At 35.0% G+C, this 18,420-nt stretch overlaps 1 protein-coding gene across 5 annotated transcripts in view; it reads right to left on the minus strand.

The window, feature by feature from the left end:
* The window catches only part of LNPK (lunapark, ER junction formation factor), an 84,244-nt gene extending 66,045 nt beyond the window's left edge, over window positions 1-18,199 (minus strand). For all 5 annotated transcript variants that reach the window (XM_024122291.3, XM_055088687.1, XM_024122292.3 and 2 more), the window contains exons 1-4: window positions 18,089-18,199; window positions 12,343-12,432; window positions 10,686-10,727; window positions 9,707-9,894 (exon numbers count right to left, since the gene is read on the minus strand). In XM_024122291.3, coding sequence (XP_023978059.1) covers window positions 9,707-9,894; window positions 10,686-10,727; window positions 12,343-12,369 — 257 coding nt within the window. In that variant the 5' untranslated portion in view covers window positions 12,370-12,432; window positions 18,089-18,199. The remainder of the gene's footprint in view (window positions 1-9,706; window positions 9,895-10,685; window positions 10,728-12,342; window positions 12,433-18,088) is intronic.
* Between the last annotated feature and the right edge of the window lie 221 nt (window positions 18,200-18,420).

An 18,420-nucleotide genomic window follows, 5' to 3' on the forward strand; every position in this document is an offset into this window, starting at 1 on the left:
TACTCTGAAAAAAAGTTTAACAGTTTCTTATAAAAGTAAACATGTACTTACAAGCGTCTCAGAAATTACACTCTTGGGCATATACCCCAGAGAAATAAAAACTTACATTCAGACAAAAACCTGTACACAAATATTCATGGCAGTCTCATTTGTTACAGCCAGAAACTGGAAACCATCCTAATGTCCTTTAACAGGTGTATGGCTAAACAAACTGTGCTACATTAATGCCATGAAATACTACTCAGCAATAAAAAGTAATTACTGTTACATCTTGGATGGATCTCAAGAATATGCTGAGTTTAAAAAGCCAATTTCAAAAGGTTACATACTATGTGATCCCATTTTATAACATTCTTGAAATAAAATTATAGAGATGGAAAACAGATGGGGTGGAAGGGGTTAGGAATGGGGCATGTGGAAGAGGGTTGGCATGACTGCAAAGAGGTAGCAGAAAGGAACTCTGTGAACAATTCTGGATCTAAATGGTGGGGTACTTACATGAAGCTACACATACGATAAAACTGCAAAGAAATATAAAACACATACACACAAATGAGTGTATGTAAAACTAATGAAATCTGAATATGCTCTATGAATTGAACCAGTGTCAATTTCCTGTTGTGATATTTAACTGTAGTCATGCAAGATGTTACCACTGGGGAAGGCTAGGTGAAGGGTACACAGGACCTGCTTGTACATCTGTTTATTCCAATTTCCTGTGAATCTATAATTATTTCAAAATAAAAAGTATTTTTTAAAGGATGTGCCTACAATGAAGATATAACAAGAATACTTACTCATCAAACAGAGAAGCATAACATTCATAAAGCAAAACTAAAGGAAATATAGGGAGAAGTAGAAATATACTGTTATTAGGATACAGAAGACCTATATAACACAGTAAGGTAGTTTTCAATGATAAAATTAAACTCTGAAAAAATATATATATATATATATGTTCAAGTGTTCATGAAAACACAGCAACTGATCAAATAGCATGCCACCAAAACAGGTCTCAATAAAATCAAAGAAGTAGAAATATTATTAAACAACATTCTCTGAAAGCAATATAATAAAACTAGAAATAGTAACTAAGCCAAAAAACAAACATACAAACACACATTGCCACCTGGAAATAACTCTTAGATTATAAAAACTTAAAAAAAAAACTTAAAAAAAAAACTTTTAAAAAATGTAATGAAGTCTTAAAAATAACCAAAGTAAATACATATCACTACCTATCAAGACCTGTGGGATAAAACTGAAGCACTCAGAAAAATACCATGGCCTCAAATACACGTGTGGTGTATTGTGTTAAGAAATAAGAATGAGGGCTTCCCTGGTGGCGTAGTGGTTGAGAGTCCGCCTGCCGATGCAGGGAACATGGGTTCGTGCCCCGGTCCAGGAAGATTTCACATGCTGTGGAGTGGCTAGGCCCGTGACTCATGGCCGCTGAGCCTGCGCGTCCGTGTCCGGAGCCTGTGCTCCGCAATGGGAGAGGCCACAACAGTGACAGGCCCGCGTACCACAAAAAAAAACAAAAAAAAAAACAAATAAGAATGAAAATAAACACATTAAAGCATCCATTTTGAGTTACAAGAATAAAGTAAGTCTATGGAAAAAAAAAGAATTAATAAAAAGAAGTAATTTTTTAAGCTGGTTCTTCAGAAGAAACAGCTAATAAAAACAATCAAAAAAGAATTACAAATATACAAAATAAGAAATAAAAGGAAGCTATAATCATAGCTACAAAGAAAATTTTAAAAATCAATGAGACGGCTCTGGCAGGTCTGGACTCTGACCGCACTCTGAGCCTCTGCGTCACCCGCTCCCGCTCACAGCAATGGCAGAGGTGGCGCCACGCAGGGCCGGGGTGGGGGCGCCGCGCAATTGGTCTCCCTCACTCCGCTCGCCACCTCCCTTCCTGCCGCTCCCGCGGGTTAACTGCGCGTGGGGACACGGGTTCGAGCCCTGGTCTGGGAAGATCCCCCATGCTGCGGAGCAACTAAGCCTGTGCGCCACAACTACTGAGCCTGCGCTCTAGAGCCCACAAGCCACAGCTACTGAGCCCTTGTGCCACAACTACTGAAGTCCGCATGCCTAGAGCCCGTGCTCCGCAACAAGAGAAGCCACCGCAATGAGAAGCCCACGCACCACAACAAAGAGTAGCCCCCCGCTCACCGCAACTAGAGAAAGCCCGTGTGCAGCAACGAAGACCCAACGCAGCCAAAAATAAATAAATAAATAGATACATTAAAGAAATAAAAAATGTTTAAGAAAAAAAAATCAATGAGACAATGATTACTGCTATTACAACACTTTAAAACTGTAGAATGGTTAACAAAACTAACCTTGGAAGAGAGAGAAAGCCTTAAAAATTAACTACTATTGAATTTTAAAAGTTGTTAAGAGCTACCCTCTATAAAAAACACCAAGCCCAAAAGATTTCAAATGGAATACTACTAAACCTGTAAAGGAGAGATAATGCTAGTACTATTTAAACTGTTCCAGAGCATTAAAAAAGAAAGAAAAGCTTCCTGATGTTCTTATAAAATGACTACAACTAAGAAAGTAGAAAGTTTCCTAGAATTCAAGATTTCAATATTTAATATAATCTATCATTATCAAGAGATATAAGATGAAAAATCACATGACTATCTCCATAGATGATGAAACAGCATTTAACAAAATTCAACAATCTTTCTTGATTAAAAAAAAAAAAACTAAATAAAATATGAATAGCTAGAAGATTCCTTAACATAAAATATATCTGTCTCAACCCAAAAGTCAGGATAATGCCCAATGGGGAAACTTTAGAAGTATTCCCAAGGAACAAGTTAAGGATGTTGACTATTTTCTCTGTAACTTAACATTGTTCTGAAAGTATTAGCCAATACAATTACCAAAGAGAAAAAAAATCTGAAAGGAGTCAAAAAATCTGAAAGGAGGTGGTAAAATTATTGCTATTTACAAATAATATGATTGCATACTTGGAAACTCTCAAAGAATCAACTAAAAAACGTATTAGAAACAATAAGACAATTATTATAGTTGAATACAAAATTAGTACAGAAAATTAATAAGTTCATATATATTATCAGTTCTAAGACATACTAAGTACCCTAACTCACATTCATGAAATCATTCCTGTTGTTCTTTCTGAATGAAACTGACGCTATTTGAAATGTAAGTACAGCATGAATTTCTGTTAAATATTATCCAGTGACTTAATATTATCCAAATAATATTATATTATCCAAATAATAATAATAATATTATATTATTAGATTATATTATAATATTATATTATATAATATTATAATATAATATTATAATATAATATTATATTATCCAAATAATAATATTATCCAAATAATATTATCCAAATAATATTTCTGTTAAATATTATCCAGTGACTTACAGTCACTGTTAAATATTATCCAGTGACTTTTATAATTTATAAAATTATAAAGGTGTTGTAACAGGAATAACTGGAGCCTCAATAAAACAGAATCATACTTTAGATTCAGTAAACATTTTAAATCCTTAATACTAAGTGTATTTACTGTAGTCAAGTTAAAAATGCTAAAAGTTAAAATGTAGCAGAATACCTAAAACTCAATCAATATAATAAAAGCTTCCTCACTTTTACTAAAGGATTAACATTCCATAAACCTCTGATGATTTTTCACCAACCTTCATGTAAAAAGGAATTTTTACTTATTTCGTCCTTTCTGCCAAATTTAAGTGCTTTCTTTCCAACAACTAGGCAAGCCCAATACAATTTATTGAAATGTTTTTAAGATGAGACTTAACAATATATAAAGCTAAAAATTAAAAGATACAGGTCTCAATATTTATAACTATGTTGACAATTTTGTCAGTTTATTTAACCATCAAAGGCTTTAGGGAGAATTACCTTCACATTTAGACAAGTAACAATGATTTATTTTGGTATAAGGAACAAGCTTTATTTATTTTTATTATTTGAGGAGGGGAGAGATATAACTCAACACCGTTTTCCCCCAATGATTTGAAATGCTATCTTTATCATATATAAAAACCATATATAATAAAAATTCCTTTTGGGATTTATTTCTGTATTTTTGTATCTCTTTCCTTCGGTCTGTGTTTCTATTTAGACACTATCAAACTTTTAATTAATGAAGTTTTACAAGGCATTTGATGTCTGATAGACCTCTGCTTCTCATTCTGCTCCTTTTTTAGACTTTTCAAGACTATTCTTATGTGCTTATTTTTCCATTAAAAATTATGGAATAAGTGTGCCAAGATTTTTAAAGTATTGTTAGTATTTTTACTGTGATCATACATTTTTAGATTAATTTAGGGAGAACCAATCTCAGAATAGGATTTGTCTCTTAATTATGTCTCAGTACATAATTTTTTAAGTACAGAATTATCTCAAGTGAATATCTATATTTTAATACCAGTATTATAAAAAGGATGTTTGCAAAATGATTTTCTTACCTACAAAAGCTAAGAGTAAACATTCCCCGTGAGTAAATATCAAGAGATGTTCAGATACCTTCTCCTTTAAGAGCCAACTATAGTTGATGAGAGATACTTTGTATTTACTATTAGAGTGCCATGAAACAAACTTTTAACTTTCCTGAAAAAGCTACAAATTATGTCTGTTAGCTGCCTAGCTGGATTGAGGAAATATATACCACAAACTGGTTGGGAAGAGGGGAAGTGGGAAGGAGGCATTCCTTGACAGTCCAGTGGTTAAGACTCCGCCTTCCAATGCAAGGGGCCCAGGTTCAGTCCCTGGTCAGGAACTAAGATACCACATGCTGCATAGTGCAGCAAAAAAAAAAAAAAAAAAAAAATTGTATAAAATCAAAGCTCTAACCTCAAATGGCTTTCAATTCAAGTAGAAAAGCAAGAAAACAAAAAACAGGAGGAAGGAAACAGAAGACAAAACCACCTTCCTCAGTTCCTTTGCTTAAAATTTTTCCCCTCAAATCTCATTTTAAGAGGAAAACACACATATACACGGAAAGAAAATATGGCCAAATCCTCTGGGAAGGTTAACATTTTATGCTAATTGGTCTCTGAAATGACCTTATAGAGAATGGAATTTCTAGGAAGTTATTATTTGTAAGAATAAGGAATCCAGGAATAAAAGTTTGTAAGATTGCTTGCAGAGTCAGTTAAGGGTAGAGACAAAGTTTATGGTTGTTCATTCTTAGAAAATGAGCCAACTCCCAAGATAATGCCTATCTGCCAGCATAATGCAGAAATACAAAAATTTAACTGTAAACTAAACCTTCCCTCACTATGGAGCACAATCTTAATAATTCCTATGAAATCAGTTCACCATAATTTCAGTTTCAGTAACAGTTGAAAAGATCAGAGAGATATAAATATATTACCTAATCTGAAAAGCAGAAAACCAATAGACTGGAATCTCACCAAGTTCCTCCCTATTACATCCTAAAAAGAAGACAAAATAAAATCTCAAAGCTTCTTAGGTATTCATATTCTACCATAAAAGATTATTTGGGAATAGTTATGATTAGGCAATATATGCTCAGCCCTGAATCCATGACCTCTCTGCCAGTAAAAGCATTTGGGAAACTTGGAATGCAGAGACAACAGTCGCTTTTTGCCGTTATCAGGTAGATTTCTAAGCTTTATAATTAATGTAGACAGTGATGAGTAAAGCAATACATTTTATTGCTCCTTCTGCCTCCATTTCTTTAAGCAATCCCTGGTCTAGACCTCAAAACTTTGTTTCCAAAGAAAAAAAGTCCAGGGGTAAGCTTGGGCGAGAGCTCACATTACACACAAAAGGCAATGTCCTGTGGTAAGTCTTCTTTCTGTTCACCACAACATCCACTCTCATGTTGCTGTATTCTATTTCATTCTTTTTTGATTGTCATCAATCAGAAGGACGATTCTATTCTTTGTTGGACAACTGGTCTATGCTTCCAAAAGTGAACAACAGCTCACTGAAATAGAAGCTGCAGCTGCTGAGAACCAGGTCACAGATGTGAATGAGACAAAGTGAAAAATGGCTCTGAAGCTTAACAAGCCAAGAAATACTAGATGCAGGTGATGCAGAACAGGCAGAAGGATACAGTAAGGATAACAAAGCTTCATACTCAAAAGAGTGGAAAGATCAAACTGAAGAAATAACAAACATTCTTAAAGAAACTAAGTTTTTTTACTTTTAAAAACAATTAGTATATGATTTATGTGCAAAAAAATCTGAGTCACAATAGCCAATCACAATCTGGGCATAGGCATTAGAATTAGCACAGAGAGCTCCCTGTCAGGTATTCTTTTACAACTAGATAGAAATCTTCTATAATCAGAAAATCAATTTTTGTATGGAAATGGATGTCAAATGGAGTTTTTTTAAGTATTTAAAAACATTTAAATCAACTAAACATCTCACACATATTCCCTTTCTAAATTTTTCTCCCTTCTTTTCATAAAAAAAGAAAATAGAAGGTTAACAAGGGAAAGGGGCTCAGCATTATGAAATCTGAGACTACACCTGGGATATGAAGCATTCCAAAAGATTTCAAAAGAGAAGAAACATTTTTTAAATGGCAGAGACAATTATTTTGTAATATGCATGTACTCGATTTTTGGCTCTTTACCTACATACAAAGTTAAAATTGTATCAGCACCAGGAGTTCCTAAAGACTAAACCAAAAATGTTTACTATAGGAGTCCCAAAGAAAAAGATCCTACCCCACCCACCAATGTCAAACCAAAAAACCTAAGTATCACCCTGATTCCTCCTTTTCCCTTACCTTCCATTTCCTCCCATCAAGTTGTCTCAGTTTTACTTCCAAAATATTTCCAAATCATCTGTTCATCTTTACTGCCACTGGGCAGTCCAATCCATCTTCATTTTTTATTAAACTTCTGTAACAGCCTCCTAGCTGATCTCCCGGTTTCTATTATTGTCCTCTTACTCCATCTCCATAAAATATCACACATGATCTTCTTAGATCTCATCATGCCATTCTTCTACTAAAACCTTTACACTCTTTCCATTTCACCCAAAATAAAATTCAGACTCCTCTCTGTGACCCTCCATGACCTAGATTGTGCAAGCTTACCTTGCATCACTCTTCCTCTCCATCACACCCTCCAGATATACCTATGTTTTTGACCCTCGCGTAAGTCACGCTCTCTCCTACTTCACAGACTTTGCATTTTCCATTCTTTCTTCTTGGAATTTTTTTTTTAATTTGAAGAACACATTGATGTAAAAAATTCTAACAATACCAAAAAAAAGCATGTGGAAAGAAACAACTACTTAAAATTCCAACACCTGAGAAAATTACCATTATTATTTTGAGGATAATCCTTTCCTATATCTCTCTATGGATATATGTGCTATTACACACTGTATATATAAATACTCTTCCATATATTCCAACTCTTTCCATACTGGTTCTTTCTCATACTTTAGTTCTCAATTCAAATACCTCCTCAAAAGAGGCCTTCCAGGACCATCCTAAAGTATCCTATTCTTCTCTATCACATCACCTGTTTATTTTCTTCATTGCACTTATCTCTCTCTAAATTAACTATGTTTGTTTACTTGTCTCGTTTTTTGTCTGTCCAATCCCAACTGAATGTAAGCTCCCTACTTTCTCAATCACAACGGGCTAACCCAAAACTTAACACATTGCAGGTGCCAAATATTTACTGAATGAACAGATGATGGCTTTGACTAATATTTATAAGCTGCCAAATCCTAAATTTATGTCTCCCATTCAAATTTCTCTCCTGAGCTTCATAGTCATACTTAACCATCCCACTTGGCAGCTCTATCTGGATAGACCATAGGTATTTTGGTCTCAGTGGGTCAACTACCTGCTCCTCCTCATGTTGTTCCCTATTTAGATGAATGATGCTACCATCAACCAAATTTCCCAAGCCATGAACTTGAATTTTATCCTTGATGCAATTCTTCCTCTTCACCCCACATCTAACCAATCACCAAGAGCCTCTCCATATTACCTCAATTCTACCTCCTAAATCTCTTCAACCCATCCACTTCATTCAGCCCACCTGTTTCTCTTCAACGCTGCTACCCTGACTCAAGTGCAAATCACCATCAATCGTTTCTTCCCTAGACAACTACAATAACCTTCTAACTTGCTGCTCCGATCCATTCTTACTCCCCTCTAATTTACTCTCCATGCTGTAGCCTCAGTGGTATCTTCAAAATAATGATATGATCATGTCATACTCCTTAAAAATCTTCAGTGGCTTCCCACTATTCTTAGATTAAAACCTAAAATCCTTATCATGGACTGTAAGGCCCACAAGAAATATCCTTCGTCTAACTATCCAGACTTTTCTCCATAATCCAGTCTTTGGCCTTCTTTCAATTCTTTTAACCTACCATGCTCTATCCTCCTTCACGGTCTTCAAATATGCTCTTCCTTCTGCTTAAAACACTACCTACCATGTCACACCACCCTTGCTACACATACTCATCCTTCAGGTCTCAAACTCAAACATCACTTCCTCAGGAAGGCTGTGGTAGGCAGGATTCTAAAGATATCCCCCTCTCTCTCCCCAAGATTTCCATTCTCTGGTTATATTATCAAACAGTAATCTAGGTACTTCCATGAAGGGACTTTGCAGATATAATTATTACTCAGTTGATTTTAAGATAGGGAGATTAACCTAGATTATCCTGGTGGGTCTAATACCATCAGTTAAGCCCTTAAAAACAGAGGTTTCTCTCAGCCAAGGGCAAAATAGGAAATCAGAGAGATACAGCAGAAGTCAGCCAACACCCTGTTTGAGCCTGGAAGCAGATTCTCCGCCCCCAGAGACTCCAGGCCAGCTGATAACTATGATTTAAGCCTGCAAGACCCTAAGCAAAAAACCCAGTCAAACTACCTGGACTTCTGACCTACACACCTGTGATATAATAAATGGGTGTTAAGTCACTAAATTTGTGGCAACAGTAGTAAAGAATACAAAGGCCCTTCCCTGACCCCCATGTCCACTCCAGACTGTGTTAGGGATCCATTATAATATTTATTATACTTATTACTTAATTTAATGTATGCAGTCTAAGATCTACAGTCAAAGGTTCTGTATTTTTGTGAACCATTCACCATTATAATCCAACATGCACACAATTGGTACCTATAAATGTTTGTTGATTGAATGAACAAATTTTTCATTCAACTTTCTCTCAAAATTCTCAATCATTCTCATCTCAATTCACACCTCCTGTAAAGTACTGTATTACAAAATATTTCTGTAATAAGGGTCAATTGCTTTATAGCAGTTACTAAAAAGAGGGGAAGGGTGGGATGACTGGAATACATTCAACATGGGGCAGTTGTTCTTTTTGTTTTACAAGTCCTTCCTCACTTGCCACTACCCACAATCTGAAATGCCTACTCCATGCCCAATACTCCTAGGGAGCATAAACATGTATTAGAGAATCACAAAAGATTACCGTACAGAGCCATTATTACTAATGTCACTGGGTCATATTCTGCAAGTATGTTGGATTGTAAATAAAGGTTTAAAACAATTGTTCTACTTTTTAAAGAAAGTTTTCAAACTGCAAAAAAATGCAAATTTATTCAATCTGCAACATTATTATTTCATAATAAAAAGAAACTGACTATATTAAAACTATCTAGTCAGGAAGAGGAGAAGTCAACAAAAAGAACATTTTACTTACATTAACGGGAAAGCAAAAAATGGGAGTGTCATGGCAAGTCTTGCTGTAAATTCATCAGGAAGGTACCATAAGTAGACAATTAAACACGTAAACAGATAGAGAATTGAAGAGTAGAGAATTAATCTTCCAACCCATAATTTTTGTAATCTCTGATTTTTTTCCCTAAATTCTTCCAATGCTTGAATTTCCTGTGAAGAGAAAGTTATTATGTATTATTAAATCTCAAATTCATAAAGAAATTAAAATGGTAAAAAAATTTTTAACATGATAGAGCGGTTATAAAGAACTCTTAAAAATTCAATAAAACATAATATCTTAATATTTTAAACAGAACATAATATGAAAAGGAAAATTTTAAATGAAGCTAAAACATGAAAAATGTCTATTATGATTTGACAAATCTTTTTTATAATTCAAAATTAAGATATTTAAAAATAATATTTGATAATCTATCAAATTAGCAGTGATCAGAGGTATAAAATTGGCATCAATAAATAGTCTTTGTTAAATCAAACAAGTAATAATTCTCCCTGTACAAGGCCTAAAAAAAAAAAACTCTGACTATAAAAAGAATTAATAAAAATTGAAACACTGACCCATACTAGATTCTTTCAATCCATTCATCACTCTCAATATTCTCAAAGAATAACCATTTTTTTATGATAGAAAGTATACAAAGCTGTGAAGTTTGCAAACTGATACAAATAGCTGCAGACTATTTTATAATCTACTTTGTCCTATCTGTAACATTGATTTACACCATGCTGTAGATCAAATTTCATCCTAACATTCACTATTATCTGACACAGACTTCTTAGGTCACTGATAGACTTTGGATTTTAACATTAAAGTTCTCAGGCTTACTCTATATCACCTCTAAATTCCCATACCAGATCTAGTCTCCAAAGTAATATGTACTAAAATAATATTTATGTAACACCTAAAATGAATTAAAACACCCCAGAGCCGAAGAACATACCTTATCTATATTTTCCAGAACCTCTACAGTTGAAGGTTTTGTCTGTTATAGAAACAGAAATAAGAGACAGCATTAAAACTTGTTATCGCTAACTTAGCAACACTTTGATTTATATAATCATAAAAGAACATTTTAATCCAAAATTAAGTTTTTTCAATGTTATCAAGCAATATGTATTCCTGGTTTTTTTTATAAATGAGACTTAGACTTAAATAAAAATTATAACTATAAACAAAATTATACAAGACTAAAGAAATAAGATGTACCTACTTATTTTTAGTCCTAGAAGTACTTTCAACTCTGATAGCTCAATTTTTACCATCCTTAACCAACCCCAATAAAACATACTTTTATTGAGAGAAAATTTGTTTAAATTTTCCTCCAAGAAAAATTTTCTTAGATATGATTATTCAAAAGAATTCTATTAAGTTATTATAAATTATTAATTCTATAATAATTCTATTAAATTATTATAATTATAAATCCTATTTTAAAATTCAAGACTAAAGATGGTCTGATTTACTATTGCTAAAAGTTCACTTAGGACTCTGGAGGTTGAAAATCAATAGGCTACCTTCATTCTGAATTCCTAAAGTACTTTTCTGAAGATCAGATTTTTAAAGGGCGTCTAAGAATACTTCACTATTGCAGAGCTTGTTTGTCAAAGATATTTTTTATATCACCTAGAATAAAAACCAGCCAAAATGGCTCATACAACATTTGAAAAAAGTAATTACCAATTATATACTCAACCATCTAAGAGGGTAATGATTATCAATTCATTGTAGCGCCCACAGGAGTTGTTAATATTAGGTTGAACCATATGAAATTGCTGTTTACGTAGTCAAACCTGGCAGTTTCATATGGTTCAACCTAACAAGAAAGACAAAGGAAGAATAGATAAATTTGATTCTCAGGCAGAACTGTAATAAGGTTTTAAAGGGGGGTGGAGGGTGTCAATGTAATGCCAATCCAAAACAAAGCACCTCCAGCAATAGTCCAAAAACTAAATTGTGTACCAAGTATTGCTAGACTCCATTGTTATGGTAAAAAGGAGTCAAAAAATAAGCAAAGTAGTTGTCCTAGACTACATTACCTCCTCTTATATTAGAGAAGAGCATTGACCAGAATATTTTATATTTTATATCTCTAAATTTGAGATACTTCCTCTGAAGACTTAGCCAATAAAATCAAACTATATTTTTAATTTTGTTTAACCTATTAATTCCTAAAAGTATACCTAGTGTGACTTTAGTAAATATTTGTGACAAGCTTTAAGCAAAAAGATATAGCCTATAAAAACATAAATATTGTATAGAATACTTAAATTTCAACTATCTTTCAAGTAAGAGGCAGTATGAAAACAAGAAAAGATAACCATTTGTACCCAAATGGATAAACAGAGAAATAAAAATAATTCATAGGTCAACGTGAAATAATTCCGTTAAACAGAGACATCAGACACCTATACAGCAAGTAGAACCATAAAGTCCAAATAAAAAACTAATTCATAAGAGAAGAAAAAAAAAATTAAATAGAGTTAGGGATAATATTAAACTACTACTCAAGTCTACACCACAAAGGAGACCCTCACAAATAGCTTTATGTGACACTTTTATATTAGACTAAGAACTGGCTGTAAAGAAAAGTAACTTACCCTCCAACGAGAAAATAATCCACCCATTTTTTTATTTGTAGAAACTGGGCACAATGATAAATATCATCAGTTGTCCAAAGGAATTCACAGCTAGAAATAAAGCAATTATTTTTAAAATTTAAGTTCAACATACAGCATATTCACTATAAAATTTAGATGTTGCAATACTACCCAAAAATACTATAAAATATTAATTTATTTGGACTCCACTTATGTGGAATTTTAATTCAGACAGTCTTGCAGAGAGTCCACCTTTTAAAAATTCCTTTCTTCCAAGCCAAAACATATTTAAAAGTGAAAATAAAGCTGGAAAGACTTTTTAAGTAGCCAGGCATTTTAAAAGTGTATATTCATACCACTTTGCAATTTTCTGTTCCTTAAAGTAGGTTCCCTATATTGTTCTTCTAAGAAAAATTATGCTGTACTACTTTCATTCTACATTCTCAGATACAGTCATTTCTATCATTCAGCTGTCTCCCAACTAAACTAGTTATTTGGAATTAGGGGTGCTCTACAATGTTTAGAATAACATCACCTTACAATAATAGAAAGCCAACAGGATTTTGAGTAAGAAAATAAGGGTTATAAGGCTACCTGTGACAGTGAGCATATCACTTAATGTTTGTGAGCCATAATTTTCTTTTCTGTATATTAAAGTTAATAATACTACCTCTTTTCACAGGATAGCCTTTATTAATACGATTTTACAGACAAGGAAATTAAGTGGAAAGAAGTTTCGTGATTCACCAAATAGCTCAGAAGAAACATTACCCAAAGCCACTCTATCTTCAGACTTCTGGTCTGTTCACTACCGTTCAACACCCAAATAAACATTTCTTTCTGAAATTGTGTCTAAGTCCCTCAAGTTAAACTGTCATGTCAGCTAGTTGTATCTCATATCCCCTTTTTTTCAGTTGTTTTTCTATGACTCTCAAATGTATTAAATATTACCATACATATAAAAACATATCAGCAATATTATATCCTAAATCAATTTACCAGTCAATAGTTATATAATTTTTAATTCTTTTAAACTGAAATAGTGAAAGTATATTTTCAAACTTACATATTTTTACCAGGTTACAGTTATATACTACCAATGTATAAAACTGCTTCATTTCCACCTAAAAAAAGTTAGGCCATAATTCTTACATTTTTTTAAACCCATAAAAATAATCACAAAATAATGCCAGTACAAAGTAAGCACATTCACTCTGCAATACTATTTTTAGGTTGGAATTAGCATCAGGCATGCCTATCTTGAACTTTCTTGGTTAGAGAAGTAACAAAAAGCCTAATTATGAAACACACAAACTGATTTTTACCAACAGAAATACCTATAATCTGTCCTGAAAACTTCTTAAGTTTATAAATGTAATCAATGTTATAAGCCACATTTAAGTTGCAATCTAAATATTATTGATCCTTCAACAGTATATCAGTATTCAAATTTCTAAAGTGTGGTTGTAGGAAATCCAGGAACTTTAATGAATAAAAGTATAAATTTCTGAGTTAAGACATTAAATAGATCTTAAAACCTTAAGATGCTAAAAATCACCAAGAAAGGTGGCTGGGAAGGGAAGATTCAGATGAACCACTTAACTTGTGTATTTTCAAAGTATACATTATTCCATGTATACGTTGAATGCATGTGCTATACACCACTATGTATGGTGTATAGCACAGTGTTTTGTACACAACTGACCTACACATTTTGGTTTGAAACAGTTTATAGCTATCACAAATAAGATTTTTTTTTTTTTTTTTTTTTTTTGCGGTACGCGGGCCCTCTCTGTTGTGGCCTCTCCCGTTGCGAAGCACAGGCTCCAGATGTGCAGGCTCAGCGGCCATGGCTCACAGGCCCAGCCACTCCGCTCCCGCGGCATGTGGGATCTTCCCAGACTGGGGCACGAACCCATATCCCCTGCATTGGCAGGCGGACTCTCAACCACTGCGCCACCAGGGAAGCCCACAAATCAGAATTTTTAATATTTGAAAGTAATGACAACAATAATATCATTTAAAAACTTGGTAAGGACTTAATCTTCTAGCAGGCCCTAAAACAAATGCTTTTCATGAACTTTATCATTTAGATACTACCATCACTCTATTTTACAAATGACAAAACTGAGTCTACAGAAGTGAAGTAATTTGCTAAGTTCCCAAAGACAGTAAGTAGCAGAGCCAGACCCAGTATTTTAGTTTTGATTTTTTTAAAAGCAACAAGTTAGGGGTAGTGGCTTAAGAGATACAAACTACTATGTATAAAATAAGTTACAAGGATATATTGTACAGCACAGGGAATATAGCCAACATTTATAACTATAAATGGAGTATAATCTTTAAAAATTGTAAATCACTATGTTATACACCTGAAACTTATATGATATTGTAAATCAATTATAGCTCAATTAAAAAGGCCAAAAAAAAGCAACAAGTTACTTCTAATAACTCAAAATCAGAAATTAAGTGTTTCTGTAGATTAGATTGGAATATTTATATATAAAACATATAAAAGCACTTCAGACATTCTCAAATAGCTGGTAAACAGAGCTACTGAAGTGGAAAGTTATAAACATAAGACACAGGGTTAGTACAGTGCATCATGTAGCCCAATTCCTTCATTTGATTAAATCTGAATGCTTAAATCTGCATGGAAGAGAAGCTAAATGACGTGCCAAAATCATGCAGCTCCAGCTAGGGGCAGAACTGGTGCTAGAAGTCTGCAAGTACTGCCTCTACTTGTTTACTGCATGTCACTTTTAAAATACGTGTAATATGAAATGTATGCATAATATTACAATTAATACCAACTTTGACATCAATTATTTGCTTGGAGAATTGTTTTGGTGTTAATGAAACAAATTACATAAGATCCCTTTAAGATCCCTGAAGCAGAAAACTGTGCTTCTAAATTTGTCCTCTAGAACAACACACTGTGGTAATAGTCATTAAATGCCATATTCATCCTTTCAGGTTCATAATCAAAGAGCCAATCAACCCTCATTGTCCCAACATTTTTTCTATCAAATTCTGGTATTTGTTAGGGAAGCCTGATTTACTATAATACACATGTATAAGTAGTACTTTCCAACAGATGCGAAAGCATAACAAAATTAAATAAATCAACTATTTCTCTACAGCTTTAATTTCATACCTCTTCTATTTCCAAACACTTTTTCCCTCCTTGCCACCTGAACATCTTAACTCCAATTCCTGTGGCCCATTACTATGAAACCTTGGACAAATAAATAACTTAACCTCTCAGTTACTCCTTATCTTCATCTGCAAAACAGCGATAGTTAAGAACCCTCTCAAATGTTGAAAAGCTTAAACAACATAATGTATTCTAAAGCACTTACAACAGTGCCTGACACATACTAATTTCTCGATACAAATTGTTGTTTTTACTGCTGTGGTTGCTGCCCTTTTCTAGTCCATCTCTGCTTCCTTTCAATACATGGAAAATACATGGGAATCAAATAACTAGCATTTCTTTCTGAAGCATAAATCAATTTGCTTGCACTTGAGTGGACAGATGGTTCAATTTCAAGTGGCCTGTTCCAAGAAATCTGCCATGAACGTGTATAAAGAGTCTCTTTCCACTATGATATCACAATGGGACCTGACGTGACCTTAAGAGCTGGGTGTATCTAATGTGTTTTTCAATAAATAATAACACCCACCATATTATTTGAATGTTTTCTGTTAACTGCTATTCACACTCAGGTTTAGGTGTCAGAATTTGAAATCTTGGGATGTGTTATTCTTAAATTTTTAGCTTACTTCAAGTCATACTGAAATAATGGAATAATAAAGGTCTTGATTCAAAATATGACTCAACCACATACTAGCTACATGATCTTGTATAAACGAAACTCTCTAAGCCTCAGTTCAGCATTTGTAAAGTGGTGAAAATATCTACATCTACGCTTCACAGAATTGTTGCATGAGTTAAATGAAATTATATATCACTTGGTAATGAAATAATAAGTGTATAATAAATTATAGACATTATTACTACTATTACCAGAAAGCACATGTAGTACGGCAATACTTCTCATATGGAACACATTTCTTTCTAACTTCTTGTAAAGAAACTGTTTCATAATTTTAAAATTGGAAAATAAAGTTACTTTGTATTTTAACTGAAATTGTATTGCTCTCATTTTCTCCAGTATAAAAAATAAAACAAAATACTCTGAAGACTCTTACATTAAAATAACCTTTAACAGCAAAGGAAGTTTAGTTTTATGTTTATCAAGTTCCAAACTTAAGTAGAAACTATTGTCACCATCAACAGTACCTCTATAACACACTGGACTATTCAATTTGAGATTAAAAGTGTTTGTTCTAGAACTCTAACTTTCAAATATCCTAATGGAAAAGACAATTCTGAAATATCCCAAACCACCACATTTATTGCTCAAAAATAAAATTACTGAAAAGAAGTACATCTCTAAAAGCACTTTTATTATATAATGATTAAGTTTTGGTCTTCATGGTAAGTCAATGCTCATTCTGAACTAAATACTACCAAAAAAATGACTATTTGATGTAAAGATTTCTCCTATAAATCATACCTGTTGTAGGCCATATAATTTCTTCCTTTTTTTATTCTTTCAAGTTAATAATATGTAAACACCAAGGTTTTTAACAGCAATGGGTTGATGCCAGTAGATGACGGAGAAACTTGAAATTCTAATTTTAAATGTTTAAAAAAATGTGTTGAAAATCAACTTAGTCCTCCTAAAATGAAACTACGGGGGCTGTTGAAGACAAGAGATTAGCATTCCCTGCCAGTTTGAACATATGCCTAAAACGAAGTTTACTCACATCCACACAAACTGCTGTTGAATTTTGTGTGGTGACAATTGTCAGTGGTGACACCCAGGCCACTGAGAAAGGAGAATAAAGTCGACACTAGGCACCACAAACCAGAAGCCTACTGGGAAAAGCGGAACATGGAAAATTCAGTGAGTCACAAATTTTACTTAGTAGAGTGAGGGCACCATCAGCAAAACTGAGCGCACCAATCCCAACTGTCTCTCAATCCCCTTACACTGTATTCAAGAATTAAAACGATGATGTAGTTTAGATTTGCTCTTCTCCTTCTGCCATGCGTAAATCACCCACGCAATCTCGCCCTTCCCTCCACCCCACCATTGCTCAAAAAACGACTACAGTCGAAGAGAGGCTTCTCTAAGCAGCATACAATCCACGCCCACACTCCTGGGCCGAACAGCGTGACACTGACAGTTTTCGGTCCCTCCCGATCTCACCAACTCGAGGCGCCTCCGCGCAACTCAGCAAAAGACAGGGTAGAACCCACTCAAAGCGATGGCTTAGTGTAGGACCTTCTGACCCTTCGACCGAACAGGGAGGTGGGCCAAAGAGACGATGCTCAGCTCAACCCAGTCACTGCCCCCCATCCCCGCCCCGAATCTCCGAGAAAAGGCTGGGGAACCAACTCCTCTCGGGGAACAGAAAGGGGTCTCCAGCACTCCAGAGCCACCCCTGCCACTGTGCTGGGAAACAAAGGGGATCAGGGGGCGAGACAGGATCAGCACGCAGCCGGGCAGGAGCTCGACTAGCCGCCGCCGCAGAGCTCGTAGGCCACTCGGCATGGGGAGGAGGCGCCCGGGAGAGGCAAACGGGGGAACCCGAAGCGTATTTCCCAGGGAAAAGCTCAGCGCACCTCCCCTCTGCCGAACCCTTCCAACGGCCCTCATTTTGACCCCTCTACCTTCAAATAGAACCATGCAAAGCCCGGCTCTGGCGTCCAGCTCTGCCAGCTTCGGCTGCCACAGCGCAGCCCACCTCCGGGGCAGGCAGCAGCCTCCACTGACAGTGCGATGGCCTCAGCCAACTTCCCATCAAACCCCGCGCTCCCGCCGCCGGCCAATCGGCGCCGCAGCCGGCGCGCGGCGCTCCCCCGTTACGTAACCGTGACCGGGGCGGGCCCTTGGGGGCCGAGGCCGGCGGTTGGCTCGAGGACTTCTGTCCCTGTGGCTTCCGCGGCAAAATAGGGTGCTCGTTGTCGCGTCTCACAGGTGGACTGTCATTTATTATGACTCT

This window comes from Physeter macrocephalus, chromosome 2, assembly GCF_002837175.3.
Source record: "Physeter macrocephalus isolate SW-GA chromosome 2, ASM283717v5, whole genome shotgun sequence".
In the NCBI taxonomy this organism is placed as follows: domain Eukaryota; kingdom Metazoa; phylum Chordata; class Mammalia; order Artiodactyla; family Physeteridae; genus Physeter; species Physeter macrocephalus.